This window comes from Larus michahellis, chromosome 2 (genome assembly GCF_964199755.1).
Source record: "Larus michahellis chromosome 2, bLarMic1.1, whole genome shotgun sequence".
In the NCBI taxonomy this organism is placed as follows: Eukaryota; Metazoa; Chordata; class Aves; order Charadriiformes; family Laridae; genus Larus; species Larus michahellis.
The window spans coordinates 99963953-99987396 of record NC_133897.1 but is presented as its reverse complement, the minus strand read 5'-3'; the positions used below and the strand labels follow the sequence as shown (position 1 = coordinate 99987396).

Genomic DNA, 23444 nt, shown 5'->3' with positions numbered 1-23444 from the left:
TCCAAATGTACTGATTTTTATCAAGTTGTGTGAAAAAATGAAAAAAAAAGGGGGGAATGCTATACAAAATCAATAAATAGGAGAACAAAATGGAAGTTCCCTAAAATACCAATAAGCTACCTGCCAAGAAACACTGGCTAGTAAAATGATTTGTTTTAGCAAGACAAGAATTTAAGCATTGAGTACGAAGCTTTGTTTCCTTTTTGAAAGGAGAAGAAAACATTTCATAGATTCTGACCACGTAGGCCATCAGAAGTCAGGTTATTCGTAATTCTGACCCTGGATGAAGCACAGGCAATTTGAAGACAGCGAGTTTGACGTGCTTCTTCCTCTTTGACTTGAATGGGTACAGCACAGTTAGACCAGGTTTCTTGATTCACACATTTTATTTCCAAGTACTTTTTTCTGTTCCAACAGCAATACAGTAAGTTACAGCAACTTCAAATATGGAAGGGATTAACGTCACGAAATAAGGTGAACTACTGTAGCAAACTCAAGAAACCAACCATTTTTTTGTTCATTAAATAATAAACAGAAATGTTGCTAGAACTGTTGGAAAAGCCCTCTTAAAATATGCAGGAGAGGTTGAAAAAAATTCTTAATGGAATGGGACTTCTTTTTCCCAAAATACTTTTTCTTTGCAACATATTTTTCAAGAATTAAGATAGAACTCAAGAACTGAAAAACTCAATCACAAGCTGAAAAGTTAGGGGGTTCACTTGTCATGAGTTAAAGAACCAAATAGAAAAACCCAGGTTTGGGTATTCCTCCTCCCACCACAAACACACACATCCCAATATTTGCAAGGAAAACAATCACAGGAAAAAAAAAAATTATTCTGAAATTTCCAGCACTTTTCAGTCAGTTAAGAACTGAGATAAAAGCCCGCTTTAAGAGGGAATAGCAGGTCATAGTCACAAATAACTACATAAACTATTGATGCATATGATCAAAACAACTGAAATAAAAGATAAAAAACAGTAAAAAGGGGGGAATATAGAAAATGTTTACATAAATTAAACAAAACTTAAAGAACAGAGGGCACAAGGAAAAATCCACATTGTAAAATATGTAAGGCCAGTAAATGTTTTGAGCATATTAGGGGAAGCTTTACGCTATTGTTATATTTCTATCATTACATGAAATTAGAAATAGCTAGGTGGCAATTTTCAAGAAGTTGTTCCAAGTGAGGAAATCCTTATCAAACAATGATGTTTCTCATCAGGGAAGGCCTGACACCAAGCAAAACTGCTATCCAGAATTAGAAAGAAATACAAAACCATGTCTGATTATGCAAATATTTGCAGAGGATTAAAAAATAGAGAGATAGAACTGCTTACAAAGTGATTTGAACCACTCAGCTGAGCACATCTAAGCTCAATGAAATTTCATACAATCAAGTGCAAGGTCACAGAGTCAGGAACAGAACTAGCATACAGAACAAATCTGTAGCAAAGGAACTGCAGTGAGTGAGGATCTAGAGGGCACAGCGGACAACCAAGTCTGCATAAGCTTCCAGCACTATGCTATCCAAGAAGGTGAATGTGTTCCCTTGTATACAAAGGGGATTCCCTCCTCGATATTTTATTTCTGCATGCAACAGCAATGTGCTTAATGCTAAGTTATTATATTCACTGTAGCTAATCATATTTTTAAGAAGTTGAAAAACTGATGAGTATTGAGTCACAAAAAACCCTCATTCTGTGCATCTTAGCAAAAGAAAACAAAGGTTATAGGATACAGTATATAAAAGCCTTCACAGAGGTGAAAAAACAGGTGCTAATGACTCTTTCTTCTAATGAAGTCGAAAACAGAAAGAACGAGCAGCAAGATGCTGCCATCAATAACTATTCCATTTAGCATCTTTAAATATTACCATATTAGCTTTCTTGCAGTTTTCTGAAGGCTTACCTGTGTTCAAAGAGGTTAGATCTGTCAGTATCAGTGACAGTGAAAGGTCTTCAGACAATTGTGTTCAATGTTATCCAGTCCCGCAAATCTAAAGGTCTTTACCGGGAGTATATACCTAACAACCTTTCCATTTACTGTTGGAATAGAATATATTTCATTAACATTTAATATAAATGTATCAGATGTTTCCTAATCACAGGACATTATTTATTAAATATTTTCTCTCTTTTGAATATTTCTGGTATTTTTATCTCTTTAATGTAGACCACTGTCAAAAATTATTGTTGTGGTTTTGTTTTTCTTTGTTTTGTTTTTTTTAAGAGTATACTTTAGAAATCCTTCCAGTCGCTCTTAGCATTAATAAAGCTAGATATTTCACTGATATGTACAGGTTCCCCTAATATTGTATTGAGCTCCCCCAAAATGTCTCAATATGATGACTTCTAATTTATGCTAATGGGCATAAATGTCAGGCATTTCATGATTCAACAGTAAACACTTTTTTCCATGACTGTTCTTGAGGAGATACCTTCTTGAGGAAGATATCCAACACATAGGAGATGCTGAATGGTAGCTACTTCATCAAAGTCATGGAAAACCTGAGTAGCCACTGTAGTTCAGAGTGGCATTTAAGAGGGTAAGCAAAGCTTAGAAAAGTACAAGCCTCTTCATTCCAGAATAAAGTATAGTATCAAGAACACCACAAAAGCAATACTGACAAAAAAAAAAAATTACAATAACCTTTGGAAGCTGGGACCTAAGTTTGAATGGAAACGATCCTCCTTCATTTTCATCCTAAAAAGTAATGCAGATTTCATATATGTTAACTGAGGCAGTAAGAGCAGATATGAAGTCCTCTAACTGTCTGTGTCTTAAAGCTCTGAATTTTTTATTTTAGTTTGTCTGGGTTTGGTAGGCACTGACCAGATGATGACAATTCCTCATCACGATAAACATCAGGATTTGAGGTTTGGTCATTTTCCACATTGCTACAAAGCTAGAAATACTTTTGCAACAGAGAGTTCAAGTCCCCATCCCTCAGACTACTAGGGTATTTCTGTGGGAAAACAAGTTAAAGTCCTTTCTGTGCCTTATTTTAACAGCACCACTGTTCAACGGAACCAGTGTCTCCAGCCTGATGCGTACTTAATTTCTACGAATTGAGAATGGACCACTGCAATGATCTAATTAGCTTTATAACACTTTATAACATAATGTTTTCCAGATTCCAGTCTTCTTTCAATTAACACACATTTTAGAAAATACCAACCTTAAAAATAGAGTCAGCAAGGCTGCGGAATCTGCTGCAATCCTTGGTAAATCACACTCACCGTGAAGCCTTCTTTCCCCTGCTCTGAATCTGCTTGTCTTCCAGCCACTAGATCTTATCCTTTTAGCCAGGCTAGAGAGGCCATTATCAAGGTTTTGTTCCTTGCATTTGTACTGGTAGGCCCTAATCAAGTCATCCCTTAACCTCATTTATAAAGAAGCACAAAGATGAAGCTTGTTAGATTTTTCACTACCCTTGTAATTAGTGCCATGCCTTTCTCTGAACTTTCTCTAGTTTATCCATATTAATTAATGAACTGTAGACCTCAAACTGGACAGAGTATTCAAGTAACAAATGCACTTGTGCCAAATTCAGAAAGATATGCTTTCTCAATACATCTCTATTTATTCCTCTAAAGTTCATAAAAGTGATTTAAGACACGGAATTGAACTGGAAACTCATAGTGATCTGATGATCAGCAAATTCCCCTGGTCAAATGCAATAGCGAATCTTTCTGTTACCTGAAGTCATTAAAGTTGCTATTCGCACAGAATAAATCACAACTCAGGCTGTTGCAGTTATCACTTCACAGAAATACATTTTTTCAACAAATAGGGACAGCATTTTATTTTTCCTGTGCAGTTCATTCCACTGAAACACCTTCAGCTTTGTGCCAGCTTTGGCTGGGTAAGTGGCAGTGAACGGCGTCACTGCTGAATCCTCCTCCTTACTTAACAATGCTTCAACTTTTCAATCCTCGGCAAACCATCAGTAGCTGTTCCATGGGTTTTTAGGACGCTGATAAGAAGCTAAGTGCCATAGGGCTGAGAAAGGATGCCATCAAGAGTCCAAGAGGAATGCATCCTTTCAGCCGTGAGTCTCTTTTTACACTGACATTTTCACACCTAAGAATTAGCTACCCTTTAATGCATGTAAAACATGTGAAGTGTTGCTGGTTGATTACACAAGACTTTCATTTCTGAATCAAAATATGGACTACTACCAAGGCCAATCTTCACAGAAATCAGAGGATATTACATTAACACTTCCTAGCTTTATCAACCACTACTTCTAATTTCATCAAAAATACATCAAGCTAGCTTGATATGGTCTGGTTTTCCTATAACTCATGTTGATTGGCACTAATTATACAACACTTCTTTAATTCATTATTAATTAGGCCCCTTATTATTTTGCCCAGAAGTGATGTCAAGCTGACAGACATGTAATTATCCAGGTCATGCCTTTTACCCTCTTTGAATGTTGGCACATTAGCCATTTTTGTCCTCTTTCTCCAGTATTTCAAAGCTTATCAAAAATCAACATTAATGATCCAGGAAGCTCATTGGACAGCCCTGTTGAAACTAATTATCTGGGCACGCCAATTTAAAAATGTCTAAATTTAGCAGCTACTAAAGAGCAACCCCTTGAGTACCTATTACTGGAAATTATTTCGTTGACTTCCTGTTATACAATTATACAACGGATACATCTTTGCATTTTCCTATCTTTTTACATCACTTAACAATTTCACCACATCCCTCTCACATTAGACCAACGCACTTTTTCTGATTGTAAAGTAAATCAGTGCTTCTTATCGGCCTTAGTTATGCTCACTCTCAGTTGGGGACGGAAGTGGAATCCTTGCCACATGGAATACGTTTGTGGAAGAAAACCTTTTTCCCTCTGCCAATCTTTCATTTTCAGTGTCCAACCTTCCTTACACCCATGCACTCCAGGTTACAATTAGGTCGGGCAGATCCCATTCTTCAATCACACTGCTGTATTTCCAACATGCCTTCATTACACAAAAGGGATAATGGCATTCTATCATCTTAAAATTCAAAACCGAAAGCAACTTTGGACTAACCAAGATGTCTATCCTTAGCACCTACCCAAGATCATAGAATCAGAGAACATGGTGGGTTGGAAGGGACCTTTAAACCCCCCCCTGCAGTAAGCAGGGACATCTTCAAGATGCTTTCCATATTTACTCATATGCTGCCAAAGAAGGTATTTTTTTACAGTCTCACTACCCACGCAACGCACTCAAAAAACCAACCCAACCAAACAACACCTCACAGATGTTTATCAAAAGGCACTAAAAGAAAGTCCCTGACCTTACTGTTTCAAGTCAGAATTCAGGACATAATTTAACAGATTAGGTTAAGAGTTAGGACTGTTAACATGAAATCTGCACTACCCATCCATTGATCACATCAGAATTCTCCAATATAACGTTACCTTTTTCACTACAGATAATGAACAGACGCTTAGGGCTAATGATCTTGTTTTGTATCACCATTTGAGGTTTTCAGCTACAGTCCCTGTTACCCCAATTTGTTTATAAATCCATTTTTAGTAGCTACAACACATTTCAGATTTCCTTTCAGCAACTGATGTGCAAGAACTAAGTTTTTACATTTTGTAAGGGGGAAAAGCTTCCGAAGAGCACTGCACAGTCCAAAGATTAAGGTATTCCATAAGTCTAATTAGGTACTAAATCATAGGTCTGCTACCAATTGCAGACTATTTAGAGAGGAGGCACAAAATGCATCTTGTGCTTTTCTCCTCCCCTTAATCAACAATTCCTTCCTAGAAACAAAGACCCCCCCTTACTTGAAATTTTCTGGAAACGGACTCCTTTCTACAACAAATCAAAGTTTAGTAGAACATATATGGACCGAAAAATCTTTAATTAGAGTGAGAGCATGAGTGTGTTTCTAACTACATCTTTTGGGAGAAAAAAACAACCAACAAAAAAGAAAAACCAACCAAAAAACCCCCAACGCAAACAAATTAAAACATTCTGTCCCAATATACTACACCAGGCTTCTACGCTGATTTTCCCCTCATCTTTGTATCTCCAATAGAGGAAACAAATTTCGGTCTTAGAAAGGTATTCATGACAATGAAAGTCAGTGACTTTAATATTTAAATAAATTTAACACAAACAGAAATGATTTGCTGTTAAGTCAAATCATAAGTGAAGACTATTAGAGTTTATGCAATATTTTACCAGGTTGCTATACTATAAAGTCTCAAATTTCCCCTTAGCTCTTTCTCCTACATTTGTAATTAGTCCAAAATAGAGATCTTGTTTTAGTTATTAATGACTGTAGTGAAAGCAGTCTAGATTTCTTGATCCACACAACATTAAGAGAAAATCTAGCCAAATGACTGCCTACTTAGATCACTTTAATTTATGCTTTAGACCAAGTGACAAGAGTTTCAGAAAGAACAGGCTTTTGAGTTAGGCACTCTTGCATTGAAGTAGGAAACAAGCATTAGAGGTTGTTCCAAAGAGACAGCTTTATTATAAGATAAGCATTGCTTTTTCAAAGACCTAGTCTTTAATAAAGGGACTGCAGGGGGAAAGCAACAGAAACATGGAAGAGGACAAGGATGAGAACAGCAAGCAAGTTTAAAAAATTTAAAGGAGAAACTACACCCCAAGCCAAACATTAATAGAAGGTGAGAAAATACCTAAAAAAGCTGCAGCTAGTTTTATAAATTCTGTAGCGTTTAAATATATTTTCATTTCGTGACTTTCAATTCAGCAGGATTCACGCTGCTTAGGGACGAGAACTTCTTGCTTGAATTCTAGCGCTCACTAAAACGATAGCTCCACTACAAAGTGCTGTTGATAGCATCAGTCCTGGCATACAGTTGCCAGGACATCAATAAAAATGCGTGCACAGCAGGCTGATGGAGAGGACTTTCTAAAGCAGGATGTTGTATCAGCAGAAGGTGTATGGATAAGTGCAGTTACATACATTCGCACAGCATTTGTTTCACACGAAGGGAAACTAACAGCCCCTTTAAAAAAAGGGAGGCGCTTTAAAGCAATATTCCCAGTGTTCCATCACATCATTTCCATATTGCACAGATTACATTCCTGCTTCCTCTGTTGCACTTCCATAATCTGTTCTTCCCCGTGGCAATTTTTGCTTTGTCAGCTCAGCTTTTGACACCTGAACATGGGCGATTTTGGATGGTGATGGATGGCCATGCAAACCTGGAATAATCAATAATGACTGCATAACTTTCAGGAGCAGAAAATATATTTCCTGTAACTGCCAGTTAAATTCACCATATCTCAAACACCTGAGCTCCATGAGCTGCTTTGCACATGGAAAAATTGATAATCGTGTTCCACTTGCAACCCCCCCCACTGCAATCAGTCAGTAGAAAATGGTTTGGGACCTGGAAAGCCTGGAGTGAAAGCTGTCACTACCTGGGCATGCAAAGGCCTTCAAGGCATACCTTGTTGCCTGTGCTGCTAACACCGGACAATGCTTGACAAAAATAGAAGCATGTGAAAGGATGACCATCCAAATCAGAGTGACATTTACAGCAATGATACATATCATGTTTTTAATTCTACTTTTCTTGCACTACAGTATTGCTTCTGATTATGAAAACTGAAACTGCTATTCCTCTCTAGTTCCACAAGTCCTGATGGACCTCCAGAGAGGAAGACGCATTATAATTTACGCCATGAACTTTATAACAAACTGAACACAGGGTCCTTTTTCCCTGATCAGTCTGTTCCACGGGCAAGACCGAATTGCCAGATGTGCTCCTCAGAATTTCTGGCTTTAAATTTAGACTACATACTCCGAGACCACCACAGAAGTATTCTAAGTGCCTCTCAAACCAATGTAGACCCGACAGCAGGGAACACACCAAAGAATACCAACAACGTGGATATTGCAGAACCAAACTTCTGCAATTGCTTCTATTGCTATTACAGTATGCTGCATTTTATCTGATACTTGCAACAGCATTAAATAAAAAGTGCAAGTGTTACTGGCAGGTCAGAAAGGGGTATAGGGATAACATTTGCTGATTTGGAGAAGCCTGTTACAAGAGCAACTTCCATGACTGAAAGAAGTGGACATATAGCTACCAAGTATATGGGGAAAAGGACGGATGGCCCTTTTTTGTTTTGGAAGTTTAAATACATAGCGCATTTTTACCAAGAAAAGCTTAATAAATGTGACGGTAAAGAGAAAAAAACCTATATGGTTTTAGTAGGTAACGGCAAGATACAGTTGCTAAGACAAGCTACACATCAATGTAGAATACTTCGTATTTCCATAGTGACAGTATAAACTATGGTTTGTACTCTGGCAATCAGAGCAAGAGACTAGAGTTCCAGCCTGAGTGAATTATCTACAAAGAACAAAACAGTAACTGATAGAATTTAAGCCTGAAAGTTTTATTCCATATCGCTTTCTAGTCTGAATTTGTTGCCTAAGAGCTGTAATGCTGATTTGATACCAATGTGTTTTAGTCTATCCTTGCTTTGATACTGATGTGCTTTAGTCTGTCCTCATAGATCTGTTTTCACATGTATCTACTTGCCACCACCGCAGTAAAAGTTTCTGCTTTTCCTCACTTTTTCCTGAAGATCAAGGCTGGCCTTTCCACAGGTATGCAAGATGGTGTGGCTCAAAGTGCAAAGCTTCATATAAACAGCCATCCCCACCTAGATAGACAAACTTAGCACATAGGAAACAATAAGAAGCAAAGTCTGAAGTTTTCCTATGGAGATCACCAGGGCGAAGTAGAGACCTCCTTTGTTTTGCTGGTGTCAACAGCATCACATATCACAAGTACTTTAGGGAGAATGTCCAAGAACAGCATTCCATGGTTGAGACCAGTGGGATGGGATTTGTCTGGGTCCTCAGCAGATGCCATGCCAATTTAAACATTGTTAATTTATTATGAGCAGCAGTGATCTAAACAGATATATTATTCATAAGAAAATCAAAGGCCCAAGGAGAGGACAACATACGAATACTTGTTTTGGGTCTCTTTGCAGCAATGATTGCACCATGAGAGGTCTGTGCCAGCCAAGACACTCTAGGAACTGGTAGAGAGCCAGACTAAAAAGGAACCAAATTTATGCTTATAGACAGACACTGCAAGTTCAAGTAATTATTTTATATCTAGAGCATGAGATGGAATTACCAGAAGACTATTTATAATGCCACATTCGTGCTCAGTTGACAAACCATTTGCATAAGGTCAGATAGGCTGAATGCAAGTTACTGGGTTTTATGAAAGGATCCTTTGCCATCTTTGTAGGTGCTCAGGTTCTACTCAAAATGCAACATACACTAAGTCTTCTTGAACTTGGCCACTGCACTAACATCACAAAACTACAACCATCGTAACAGCCATCTACCCTCAGTCAGACCCTGGCTTTATAGAGTCAGTGCTCAGTAACCTACGCTGAATTTACAATGCATAGCTCTAATATTACTTCTTAAATCTAAGTCATGACAAAGAATGAAGTGAAGGCCAGTCAGATGATCACTGAAACCAGCAGCAATGGAAAGGGGAATAAGAGAGGGAAGGTGGAAGAAGGGGAAGAGACAGAAAGAGAAGTTAAGCCCTTACAGGTGGAATGAATGAAAAAAGAAGGGTGTACATGTGAGTAACTGCAGTACGACCTCTAATCAAACAACTTCTATAAACAGAATAGTTCAGACCTTGCTTTAAGCCTGTGTTGATTCAACATCATCTATAAATTGACACAAGCAAGTTAAGCAGCTGTAGGAACACATAATTTGGTTCAATTTGATACCACCACATCAATTTAACTGAAACAACATAAACAGCAGGTTTAGAATCACGCCCCATTAAACTTTGGCCAAGAAGCAATTGCTACCTGGGACCATGTTCCATCACCAGCTTTAAAAAAAAAAAAAAAAAAAAAGAAAAAAGTCACTCACTGACAGATTAAAATGCTCTCTGAAGCACAGACCAAAGCTCGGATCCTCCTTCTTCAGACACACGCTCTGTTTGAGAGTTATCCTTATATGATGGAATGCTACATAAGTGAAATTAAGCAGGAAGGCAGATAAGTCCTACAACCAGCCTCACACGTCCTAGGTAGCGTTACACATAGGTGGATGCTCTCATTGTCAGATTGTCTGTATTAAAGGAGCAGAAGCTGCTACCTGTAATGGAGCAATCCCTACTTTGAGTTTGACAAGACCCAGTTCCTAAAGAGCTTTCAAGGGTGTGAATCCCCAGGAGAATCAGGTATTTACATTCTGATCCTCTCAACTGTAGGACAAATGCCTTCACACCTTTCACTTGTGCCAGTTTAGGCAGCTCTCCAGCTCGCACTGATTACCATTCTAAGGCACTGGCTGTTTCTTTTAAACAAGCAGCAACTGTAGCTCCTTAGTTCAGGGATGACAATCTTGCTTCCAGGTGAGTTGTAATGCTGAATATCGTAACATCTTTGTGCTTCTGTTTGTGAATCTAGCCATAGATACTAGGCCATGAACAAATGAAGAGTATCAAACAATGCCAAAAGACAAACACCTAGGATAATTACTCCCCCTGTAAACATTTACATCCAATTCAGTGTTGAAAAGAATACAAATCTACCCAGTAAAAACCAAACCTATGCTGCTGCCAAGGGCTACTTACAAGCCTGTAAGAAGTCTGCCAAACTAGGCAGGACATTCGTTTGATGAAAACCAAATTAAGTACAAAGCAGATATTGTAACACCGTTCATCTCTCAAATACTCGACAAGCTAGATTTTAAAAAGGTACAGACTGGACCTTCCATAGTTAAGATAAACATTAAGATAAACACAAGTACTAATCTTGGGTGTCTAAATACAGTGTTTATTTATTGTTAAACATTAACATCTGAACAGAAATCTGCAAGCACGCAAGGCTAATCTTTCAATGATGTTTCTGTTTAAACTGAAGTCCGCAGTAGCCACACGTTCCGGTCTTTGTATCTTTGTCCTGCAAAAATATAAAAATATATAAAAATACAACAAATGCTCATTTCACTTTATAAAACTTTCAGAAATTACAAATTTTCTTTTATTTACACGCACCCTCTTAAAACAGATCAATATAGCTGAAGTACAGAATTTAATCTTATTTGAAACACTGGAAGTAAGAACAACAGAATGAGGTTCATGCTTGATTTCTGTATCCTACACAGCCTCCCTTCTCCCAGCCTTTTAACTACCAGGTCTAATCTCAACAGTATAATTTTAGAGTCAAGCCAAGTGATATCTCTTCAGCAATAAAGGATCCTGGTACTGAACTGAACAACTTAGGTCAGTTTGGTCATATCTGTTCCAGTGTTTTGAGAAGATAATTTCGTAATTATTTTAATACAGAATAGAATTTGGCCTTTCCACGTTACATCTAGACAGGAATTTTGGACAGTAATGTAAGCTGACAGAGTTAGTTGCAGGAAGGAGGAAAATTCAGTAGAATGCTGGCAGAAATTCTGAAAGAAAATGTTTTGGAGAAAAGCAGCAATTAAGTCTGTTTAAAATGTTATTCTCTCCAAAAGATACATTTTTTTTTTTAATTTAGATTTTAAATTTAAATTTAGAAGTGTGACTGTGAGCTGTTGTTGAAGTCCTTCCTAACACAACAAAACACAAGACGGTTAGATAAACACTCAAGGATCTTCTGTTATCTAGCAACGTAACTCTTTACAGTCATTAAATAAAGTAAACTCATGGCTCCTCTTCCTTAATAACGGATTAGAAGCGAAAAAGACAGACTACCCTCCACCCCAAAAGCCTGGATTTCAATTGCCAGGGCAAAAGGAAACAAGCTGGTCTAATACCATTCTCTCTGTTTGCAGACATTAGCTTTCAAGAACTAAACCACAGACATTTTGTCATTTGATTGCTAACACAAAAAGATCTCAAAATTCACAAAAACTAATGCGTTCTTCAAGAAGAGCATGGTACAGGTCAAACGAATCAACATAAATGCAACCGACCAGCAGCGTGCTACACAAGTTAACTTAAGACTGAAGAGCACAAGCTTCCTGAGTGTTATGAATTAGAAACTTTGAGCATTTGACTTTGAATAATGTAAAATGAATCATTACAAAAGGTCTTAACTTTGTTCAAAATAGAAATGCTGTTGATTAACATTAGGAGTGATAACAACACTGACGCTAAAGGACACCAGCTCTCCCCCACCATTCTTTTGGGCATTAAGCAAATGTCAAAGTTTAGGTGAGCAAGCAAAAATTTTAAGACATCTGCAGTCAAGGTCTGCCTGAGAACAGCACCTAAACAACAGGTAATCACTGATTCCACCAAGGTCATATGACACTAACCTCAATATTTTCACTCTCTAGAATAAGAATATACTGGAAACTATCACTACTGTCAACAGGAGGATAAGATGACCTTTATTCTTCACTGATTCTCTGACCGTGATTGAAACATTCAATCTTCAGTACTACCAAGATTCCCAAAGACTGAAAGAGTCTTTTTGGAAGGAAAGAGACTGGTTTGGGTTGGTTCCCCCCCCCCCCCTCTTTTTTTCCTTGAACTTATAAGATTCAAAATAAACCACATATTCCTAGGAATACTGCAAATGTATCCTCAGTCTCCGTGGTGGCATTTAAATAATTAGAGTGTCTCAAAACATGGCAAGCATGTTATTTTTTGGTCTCAAGGCACTGCTTGTACATATTACTTCAGTTAATTTTTTTCCAAAAAAAAATTACTGTCCTATCAAACAAATCAAGATTTCAAAAAGAAATTTCTGTAACTTCAAATGGAGGCCCTCTAACTCTTCTGAGTAGAAAACTTAATTTTATATTAGGCATCAAATAAAATGAGCTTTTCTGGTGGTTACTCCTTTTACTTTGTTAAACTAACATGCCAAAAAGTAGATAACCTTACAAACAAGAATTTACAGGCAAAACATGCTATACGCAGAACAACCACATTACCAAGTTTATGTATACTTTAGGATGTCCCAAAGCTCCACCACCACCATCGCATGATATCACTCTGCTTTCAACTGCACTCACAGGCTGCTCTGCTATCAAATCAATTGCAAAATTCTTGTTCACCTGTAAAAGAAAAAGGAAACTTTCAGATACCTTTCCCACTCAGACAGAAACCAATTCCTATTCACCACCTCCCCAAGCAGTTCCACTTCAGCCATCTTGAGAAGTTCCTGCATGGGTTTCCTCCCACCTCCTTCACCAAGTCTTCAGGCATGCTATAAGCCAGATCAGTGAACTAAGGATGTTAAATTCTGCAAAAGCGATCCCTTTCCCCTGACACACAGGCCACATCACTGCTCAGGTTTACAACGTAACCTCAGCAGATTCAGCAGAGCGGTGAGCCGGAATAAGCAGCCAAGAACAGAAGATATTTAATTGACATGGCGTCTGTATTGTGCTTTAGCGACTACATGATAAAAATTGCAAAAGACTCACTGCTGATAAACTCAGAAATAAAGGTGGGACAAGTAAGGTCAGGAGTGAGATAAAAAAACTGCTGGTAATTTAGAGCCTCTCACCATGCACCTTATTCTATCACTGCACAGGAACCTCAGGATAACATGAATGTGGTGCATATCAACAGTTAGAAAGGCATTAGAAAAAAGAAAAACCTCTAACGTCACTATGTCACTCTGTAAATCCATCTTGCCTACACTTCCTGAACATGCATATCTTTGACAAGTAGGGCTTTTTCCTGGAGCACGTCTACGCAGCCTGGCAAATGTACCCACCTCTGGACAGGCCTGCGACACAGCAACTTGTGCCTCATCAGGACTCAGAGCACCCAGCTGCAGCGCTTTCCTCCCTCACCCACCCCAGCTGCTTCCAACCCACTCCCAGCCAGCACTGAGCAGGCAAACACCCCTACCCCTCCACAAAACACGCTCCAGGAGGGGCCGGCTTTTTCAAAGCTGATGTTATACATGCAAGAATATAAAATGGTTTCAGCTGGAATAGAACTGACTTTCTTACTAGCAGCTGGTGTAGTGCTATGTTTTGGATTTGGGATGAAAATAGCATTGGTAAGACACAGATCGTTTTGGTTGTTGCCAAGCAATCAAGGCCTTTTCTGTTCCTCACACTGTCCTGCCGGTGAGTAGTCTGGGGGTGCACAAAAAGTTGGGAGGAAACACAGCCGGGACAGCTAATCTCAACTGACCAAAGGGATATTCCATACCATATGGCATCATGCTCAGTATACACAGCTCAGGGAAGGAGGAAGAGGGGAGTTACGGCATTTGTCTTCCCAAGTAACTGTTACACGTGATGGAGCCCTGCTTTCCTGGAGATGGCTGAACACCTGCCTGCCGATGGGAAGCAGTGAATGAATTCCTTGCTTTGCTTTGCTTGAGTGTGCGGCTTTTGCTTTACTTATTAAACTGTCTTTACCTCAACCCATGACTTTTCTCACTTTTATTCTTCTGCTTCTCTCCTCCATCCTGCCATGGGGGGAGTGAGCAAGCGGCTGCATGGTCCTAGTTGCCAGCTGGGGTTAAACCACAACAAATACGCACACCCAAAGAAGGCACACCCAAACGCTCCTCACCCAATGCATAATTCAATGAGCAATTTTTCTTCCTGGCCATAGCACCAGTTTGGCAATCCCGTTGCTGCTTCTTTCCACCTACTTGCCTGTGCCAGTAAATGGTCTGCAAGGCTGACAGAGAAAACCAAACCTGCAATAAACCCAGGCACAAAGATCCAGAGGAGAGGCAGGAGTTCATATTTAAACTGGACCAGCTCTGGGGTAAGCTTCCCCTCACAGCTTCAGCTGCTGCACCAGCCCAACAGAAAGGGTAGAGCCAAAGCGAGAATGGTGGTGTCAAAAAGGGTCCTGTAGTACCTTCAGGATTGTACAAGGGCAGGATAACTCTAGTCAGACTGCAGCTGATGCAGTTTCACAGCTGCCACACTCAAGTCTTCTCACAGCTACTTGCTTTAGGCCCTTGCCAGAGAGCACTGATCTCCCAGTTATGCACATCCAGTACAGATATCAACGATTTTAGCTAACACGCATGGATTTCATTAACAATGAGGCTGGTAGAACTGAGGAGACAATACTGAGGTAACTCTGGGCCCATGGCCCTGTGCCTGGCCACCGCTTGGAGAGACCACATGTGGCACCCAGGCACGGGCCCAGACGTCCTCACTGAGGGCACCTGCATCCAGAGACTGCATCCCCAGACAAGAAAGCTGCTGAGGCTGGACTGGGCTGATCGCAAGCCAGGCTCGACCACCCAGAGCACACCAAAGGCGAAGAACCAACTGAGAAAGCACAGTTACCAACTCCGCAGGCTAGCTTTAGCTTCAGAAACACGACAACGTTTGGACTACAGAGACGGCTGTGAAACCTTAATACCAGCAGATGAAACACGCTGGGGGATCCATAGGGTAACAGCAAAGCCCCTAGAGAGAGATCCCATTAATAAGCACAGATGAGGACGGTTTCAGTATTTAACATGTAAATTTCATTTCCACTTCACAATTAAAACCTAGCATCAAACCTTGCTCAGCAGACTTAAAGCTTGGCTTTTGCTGGAGAAGGAAGAACTGGGCTGAACTGAAAACCCTGGGTGTTCCTCACTACACAAATAGTGAGTCCAAAATAAGCTGCTGGCAAAGGCACAAAGCGACCTGCGCCGTACAGAGAATTAGGCTCAAGGAGAGTTTCCTACAGCTACAGAAGTAGCACAGAAACAGGCACTGCATTTGGGAGAAACCTACTTTGCCACTGTCCTCCCAGAAGTAAATTACTTCAGCATTTTAAGTGACATTTTCATTTAACTATTTCCCATGTAGAATCCCTATTTTTGCCACACAGCACGAGTTAAATTGTATCCATGATACAATGAGGTAAACCCAATACGAAAACTCAGAAACCAGCATAATTAGTTCAGATTAATTTAGAAAGGGAATAATTATACGCCACTACATTAAAAATCCCCCCTGCCTTATATTTAATGCCTCAACTATACATACAAGTTTATAGCATTAACAGTAAGGCACTAATCAGACGCTCGGGCACTGAGGAATACAAGTTAGCTTGAAACAATCTCTACTTCTCTCCCAAAGGGCAGCAGATCCCTCAGGGAGCTGTGCTGCTCAATCGTTAGAACTCGGTGCTAAAGGACTTACAATTTCACGTACTCACTCTATTGATAAGCAGCAGCAACAGGCCCACAAAATAACTTCACAGTAGCTCATGTGGCTGATGCTGGTGTTACTAGACTTTGCTTTTGAGGCTTCGTTATTTCAGAATATTCTAAATTTTAGTTTCATTTGTTACATCACTGTTTCAGCAAATGCTTCCCAGGCTCTGGAAATGAAGTGGTCTCACTAAAAACTCAATTTCAGTCAAGATCAAGATTTTAACTATGCAGAAGCAAATTAATTTTCCAAATTTGCCCAAAGCAGGGAGGTACACAGAAGCTACTTATAAGCTGTCTTAAAAGAAAAATCTTCACTGCAGTGGAAAAAAAACCACTGAAATCCAAAACAGCTTGGTTTTGGTTGTGTTTTTGGGGTTTGGTTGGTATGTTTTTTCTTTTTTGTTTGTTTGGGTTTTTTTAGAATAACAATGAAGTTGAGGACATCAGTACCAGGTATAAAAAACCCACAAGCCACCCCCTCTCCCGCAAGTAAAGGTAGCATGAATTACCTCCTTTTGTCGTCCAACAAATCTAACTCTTCGATAATCCTTTTCTTCATATACCTGAAGTATAAAATAAACCTTATCTTATTGAAAAAGTAATAACCGTAAACAAAGAACACAAGGGCTTACAGCACTGTCAAGACTAAATAAATCATTTCCTTAGTTTCAAGTATTGCATCCAGTATCTTACCAGTATGTACAGCACAGAAAAAGTAGTTTCAGTTTCTCTCACCCAGGAAAATAAATTTTAGGTTGGAAAAAAGAAAGGGGGTGGGGGGGCTTAAAGCCAGTAAACGGAAGCATTAGCTCTGATCGTAGGGGCAAACATAAGATTTGTTACTTATAATACTGTTAAAATACTATTATAAGTTACGTATAATACTCTTCCTTGATCCCACACTGCCAACTGGAAGGTGAGTCAAACCGGGAAATTCACGTTTTGTGTTAATTTACGTTCGAGGGCAGTGACTGCAGGGAAAGAGCCTCCCCGCCGCGCCCCGCCGGCGCTCTCCCCTCAGCCTCCACGGCGGCCTCCCGGCTGGCCGGCCCAGGTCCGGCCTTAAGGAACACGGATCCCATGGAGTCACAAGGCGCCGACACAGGAGCAACGTCCACTCACAGCTAATGACCGTGACGCTAATTAACAGTCTTTTTAATGAAACCGCACCTTACCTTACTTTACGCACCACCCCGACGCGTTCATCCCCACAGCGGGCACCACACCAGGCTGCCGCTCGCAGCTCCGGCGGCGTTTTCCCGCAGGCGCTGCCAGACGCGGCCCGGACGCGCCCGCCCTGCCCGGGCAGCGCAGCAGCAGCACTGACCCCGGGGCCGCCGCCACCCTCCTCCGCCCGCCGCGGGCCCACCCGCTCACCTGCCCCGTGTGCGTCACCAGCTCGCCGGTGGCGGAGGCCCGCACGCCGTAGGCCCGGGCGGCGGCGGCAGGCAGTGTACGGGAGGGCAGCCAGCGGCCCAGCGGCAGCAGCCGGCGGAAGGTCGCGCCGGGCGCCGCCATCTTGCTCCGGCCACCTGACCCCCGCCCCCCGCGGGCGGGCGCGCGCAGGCGCACTCCTTGCCTCGCCCCGTGCATGCGCGCGGCTGCTGGGGCGAGCGCGCGGCTGTGGGCGGAAGAGAAGACCGGTGGCGGAGCGGGTCGGTGCCCGAAGCTCTCTCTTAGGGCTGGGGGCGGCGTGGGGGCGGTGAGGGTGGGAAGGAGGTGAGTGGGGCGGGTGTCCTTACCGGTGCGCTGAACCCACAGGCCCCGAAGCATGCTGTCCCTCCTGGCTAGGGCCGTCGCTGGGCCGCTGCGCCCACTGGGCCTCTCGTCCTTCTCTTCCCTGGCCTCGTGGTGGCGGGCGGCGGCGCGGCCCGCTACGGTGAGCCAGGCCCTGCTGCCGCCGCGGTACGGGGCGGCCCCCCCCAGCGGCCTGCTGGCCCTCCCGCTGCTGTCCGGGCCGCCGCTGTTCCCCGCGGGGCTGAAGACGAAAACGTCGCTGAGGAGGCGCTGCAAGGACTGCTACATCGTCCGGCGGCGGGGCCGGCTGTACGTGTGCTGCAAGACCAACCCCCGGCACAAGCAGAGGAAGCTGTAGCCCGGTGGCCCGGAGCGCTGTGGCGGGGTACCCCCCGGAGGGGAGAGGACGGAGGCGGTGTTCGCCGGTCGGGCCTCGGGGCCCTGCTTTCTGGAACCGCTCCTTCCCTCTTCCCTGGCTGCCCCGTGACCGCCGAGAGCTGACTGCTGGGGACACAAATGGCGAAGTGGTGTCGGTGATAAGGTGTCGCCTGAACGCTGAGGTGTAGCGAGTTAAGTTCTCGACAGCCCTCGCCGTAACTTCAGGCCACGGATGGTGAGAACTGAAGTGGGAAGCCTCTTGTCATCTAAGCCGTGAAGCCTTACTTAAAATCACCTCGCTGTTAAGTTACTAATGGCAAAGCTGAATCATCGGACTCTGAGATACATTTTTGTTTTTGATTAAAAGCAAAATGAAAATAAATGCTGCTGATTGTGAATTATTACAATATACAGTGAATCTTTCTTAAAAAAAACCCTAGATGTTGAAAGCTGTGATAACAGAACCAGTAGTTGCAAACTCTTGTGGGCTCTTAAGTGGCAAATAATATTAAATATGTCACACTGGAAGATGATGTTCTGACTTTTGGCTTGGCTCATAGGTGAGGTAAAAATTTCTTTTAGCTAGGGAGTTACAGCAGACATAATCCCATGTAGCTTCAGTAATGCCAGTGTAAACCCTTGCTGCTTATCACTGTGGGTTGTGAGGGGAGATGGTGGTATTTTAATTAGTGTAAAGTAATCAACCATTCCTTAAATTGTGGTGTTTAGGTTTAGTATAATGATACGTTGACCATTCCCAGTGTATTCAGAATTGTTCTTAGCCTCCTCTTCCTTCGGGGAAGTCCTCTCTGATGTTTCTGGTGTGCTTACTATTCTGCAGTTTCCCAAACCTTAACCCAATTTAAAAAAGGCAATACCTGTGAATCTTTGCCTTTTGAGTGGCGTTTGTAAACCATTTTGTGTAGGTGTATACAGTAAAGAAGATAAAAACAGTAATTTCAGATTCTAGCTAAATTGCCTTAGGTTTCTGCAAAGCTTTAGGATCACTCACGTAAATCAATGAGGCTTCAGAATTATCTTTTTTTCTGTCTTTCTTTTTTTTAATGCAACTTTTCCTGCGTCCCTTGAAACAACTCTCTCCTAATAGAGGTGTGGTGAGAATGACTGGGAACAGTAATCCTCAGAGGCATTAGCTTGTGCATGTAAAATAAATGTAAGCACAGAAATTGCTTGGAAAAGTTTTGCACTTTTAACATGCTTTGCCAGTTAAGCAGTGTAAGTACCTGTAGGTTTTAAAAGTTAATGGTACACACTTCTAGGTGTGTGGTGTGTGTGTTGTTCCGGCGGGAGGAAGGGCCTGTGATATGAGTGTAGCTCTTGGTACACCTTTAAGGTAAACAGTGTATGTATGTCCAGAAAACCCAGTGATTTCCAGGCCCACCCACTTTTCCTGGAGATGATGATGACTGTGCAAGGTCTGAGGTGTGGATTGAAGGAATTGGCCACCAGATGAAGTAAGGGCGTGCAGGGTTTGGGGTTTTTTTGGCTTTTTTATAGGAAAAGTAGTTGGCAGCTGGTCCAGCCCCTTGGTTCTGTCAGGAAAATGGGCAGCTCTCTGGTACAGGACAAATGCTGGTGGGTCACTGGGGAGGGGTTCAAACCAGGGCTCGCTTGCCCAGAGCAACATCAGATGTGAAGAGAGACCTGCAAGTAGGAGTCCCAGCCAGAGCTGGGGATAGCAGTCGATCTCTGGCCTGACTTTTTTAATGCACTGTGTGGGACTCGGGGACAGATTTACTCATGCCAGGCTGGTGTCTGTTAAATACAGTCTACACTCAGCAACAGAGAGTGAAATTTAGGGAGAGGATTACTGTATAACAGTGGCAGGCACAAATTACTATGTTTTCATCTCCCCCTTCAGCCTGAGACTTTTTATACAGTGCTGACTCTGGCCTATTTAAACAATTTATAATTAGGAAAAATTGTTTCACAATTAAACCCATTGAATTCAGTGCTGCTAGTCACAAACTTGAGATGTGAAGTAATATGAATTCAGATGTTTAACATGGCTGTAAATTATTCATGTGTCGTCATCTGAACAGTCAGTTTGTGATACCTGGAGTGCAGCGTTCAAAAGAATGGAGCATTCACGGCCATGAGTGAAACAGCATATTCAGTCGTGCTAATAGATTTTGGAAAGAGGATTATAGGATTAGAAACTAGAAGGCTCTGAATTGTAATTGTCCTCTGCCATTGACTTGCTGTATAATCTTGAAAAAGTAATTTTGCCTTTGTCTCAATTTCTCTGTCTGTTAGGCAGGAGTCCTGAATCTCACATTCCTAAGTTTTTTTAGTTGGTGTCCACAAACTGTTACAGAGGTGTTCTGAAAAAAATCAGATTCTGTAGCTTTCTGTAATTTGGATGACATGAGGAAGGTGACTAGAGCTGGTGGTGATACGTGTTTATTTTAGGTTTGTTTACAACAACTGCAGTGTGAGAAGCTGAAATAATGTCAACCAGCAGCCTAGGTGTTGGGAGCTAAGGGTTCACATCCTTCATTACAGACTTTCTGAATGTTGTGCTACTTAAACAGCTGTTTTCAAATGACAGGGTACACAACTGCTACTTAAGCTACCCAGGCCAAAAATTTAGTCCTGGAATACTAAATACCGATCTATATTAGTTCCATAGTTGTATGCATTTTCTTTTTTATTTCTCTCCCCTCCACAGATGTTGTGTGGGCAGAAGGTGAAAGGGAGGGGGGTGATAAGGAGAGCACAGCTAGAATGTAAAATGGTTTAGGGGTGAAATAGGACCCAGTAACATAGGAAGAAGAACCCTTACACTAAAAGCTGAAATAAGACTCGGGCTCCAGTTACATTTTCAGCTTCTGGTTTCCTGCTGGTTTTGTGTCTAGGTTACCCCTTCCAGAAATTCTTCATTCTTCTTTAAATCCCCACAGTGGAGTAGGAGCGTGACAACTGATGTCTCCGGTGACTGTATCCATCATACAATTATGAAAATCATTTGCAGTTGTGAGTGACTGAACTTGCTTAATTCCTTGGAACTGTTCTAGGGAATGAAACTGTCAGATTCCTGGTACGCAACAGGTAGAGAGGTGTTTAGGTCAACTGGAGGATAAATCTTGGAGCTCATGTATATTGATGACTGTCAGACTTTGGCTGTGGTTGTGTGTGTATGAGAATTACAGTATTGGTTGCTGAATTCGGGGCAATAGCTCTTGAGTACCGACGGGTGAGGGAGAAGTCCTTGGGAACTGTAGTACTGGGGCAGCTGTGTCTGCCCAAGTCAAGGAAGTACACGCTGAGGTCAGATGACTGACAGGTGACTTTTCCAAAACCACCAAAGTGGGTTTCCCAGACTTAGTTAAAATAATAGCTATTTTTTAGTTCTGTAGGCACCCCGTTGCTTTTCCGATTGTTTTATCATACCATGTACATAAACAAAATAAAAAAAAAGGGGGGGGGGCAGAAGAAAGCCATTGCTAATGTCTTTGCAAAGTATTCACAATTAGAAACTTCCCTTTATTTGTAGGGTAGTAGACTTTATTTGTAGAGTTGTAGAGTAGATGACTCTTCTGATTTGTAATATCCATGACTCTATGACTAGGCAAAGGAAAATTAAAAGTTGGAAGTATTATTTTACAAGGAAAATAAAATGAAAACATAAATACTCTTAAACAAGGAAAAAGCGAAAAGCAGGCTGCTTGCTTTTATTTGTTTAACAGTGGAAACGGACACAACCTGCTGATGCAGGCGCTGCTCAGGGTATCTTCTCTGTCATGCCAAGGTTTTCTGGTGGTTTCTGTGAGCTCCATGCACTTGATATTAGAGAGGTTTCTCTAGCTTTAGTAATCCAAAGCTAGTTAACAGGTATCTGCCATGTCACTGTATTCTAAAGTTCTGAATGAGCAAGGGTGGACATACCTCGATACACACTGCTGAAAACTTATCAAATGACTTTTAAGGTGCAAATTAATCATAGACTCATAAAATGTGTTGGGTTGGAAGGGACCTCTAAAGGTCATCTAGTCCAAGCCCCCTGCAGTAAGCAGGGACATCTTCAACTAGATCAGGTTGCTCAGAGCCTCATCAAGCCTGGCCTTGAACGTCTCCAGGGATGGGGCCTCCACCACCTCTCTGGGCAACCTGTTCCAGTGTCTCACCACCCTCATTGTAAAGAACTTCTTCCAAATGTCTAATCTAAACCTGCCCTGCTCTAATTTAAAACCATTGCCCCTCGTCCTATCACTACATGCCCCTGCAAACAGCCCCTCCCTGGCTTTCCTGTAGGCCCCCTTCGGGTACTGGAAGGCTGCTATAAGGTCTCCCTGGAGCCTTCTCTTCTCCAGGCTGAACAACCCCAACTCTCTCAGCCTGTCCTCATGGGAGAGGCGCTCAAGCCCTCTGATCATCTTTGTGGCCCTCCTCTGGACCTGCTCCAACAGGTCTGTGTCTTTCTTGCGCTGAGAGCTCCAGAGCTGGACACAATAGTTAAGGATACAGTAGTCCCATTCAGTTTATTAAGGCTGATTATACATCTAAATACTTGCATGCATTCCATTGCAGCTCATCAGATTATTGACTTGGAGCTTGAAATTTGTACCAGTAGCTTAAACTGGGGGGAGATGGAGGGATGAATGTGTTAGTCCCAGAGGCTAAGGGACTGGGTTCTTTCCAACTAGCCGGGGCAGTTTAACCCACCACACCTGTGAGGGGTTGTCCCCTCACCTGTCCCCTCACCTGTCCCCTCTCCTCTGCTCTCCAGGACTGAATTTGTCCTCCTGCAGGAATAGTTGAACTGCCTGCAAAGCTGTTATTGAACTGTCACACTTTACAGACCCATTTTTTTAGGTAAGTGGTGGTATTTTACTTCTATACCTCTGGGAGATAAACTGCAGCAGTTTCGTTATTGTTCCGTATCCCACTCGTAGAGGAGGCAGCAGTCTTTATAAGAGCTTCATCACAGTGAAGACATTGAACCTGATCTAAAAATGATGAAAGTGGGTACAGGGAGAATATTGGCACCCGAGATGAAGCTGTCACTTGCTGGAGTTATCCACTTGCCTCCAGAAATGGAAAATTCACCATTTCATCTAGAAGCTTGTGCATCAGACTTTGAAATCCGTTGTCCGTAAATGTGTGTACAGTGTTGACAGAGAGCCGTATTTGTCAAGAAACCACCTGTTTTTATGTGCC

At 41.9% G+C, this 23444-nt stretch overlaps 2 protein-coding genes across 2 annotated transcripts; one reads left to right on the top strand and one right to left on the bottom strand.

The window, feature by feature from the left end:
- Positions 1-10817: 10817 nt before the first annotated feature.
- On the bottom strand, positions 10818-17740 carry NDUFS6 (NADH:ubiquinone oxidoreductase subunit S6). Its single transcript, XM_074576411.1, has 4 exons — positions 17526-17740; positions 16658-16711; positions 12940-13062; positions 10818-10964 (listed from the first exon to the last, which is right to left on the bottom strand). The coding sequence occupies exons 1-4, from the start codon at positions 17664-17666 to the stop codon at positions 10899-10901; spliced, it is 384 nt and encodes a 127-aa protein (XP_074432512.1). The 5' UTR covers positions 17667-17740; the 3' UTR covers positions 10818-10898.
- MRPL36 (mitochondrial ribosomal protein L36) lies at positions 17669-18645 on the top strand. Its single transcript, XM_074576412.1, has 2 exons — positions 17669-17803; positions 17910-18645. Exon 2 carries the CDS (start codon positions 17920-17922, stop codon positions 18241-18243), a length of 324 nt encoding a protein of 107 aa, XP_074432513.1. The 5' UTR covers positions 17669-17803; positions 17910-17919; the 3' UTR covers positions 18244-18645.
- Positions 18646-23444: the final 4799 nt, after the last annotated feature.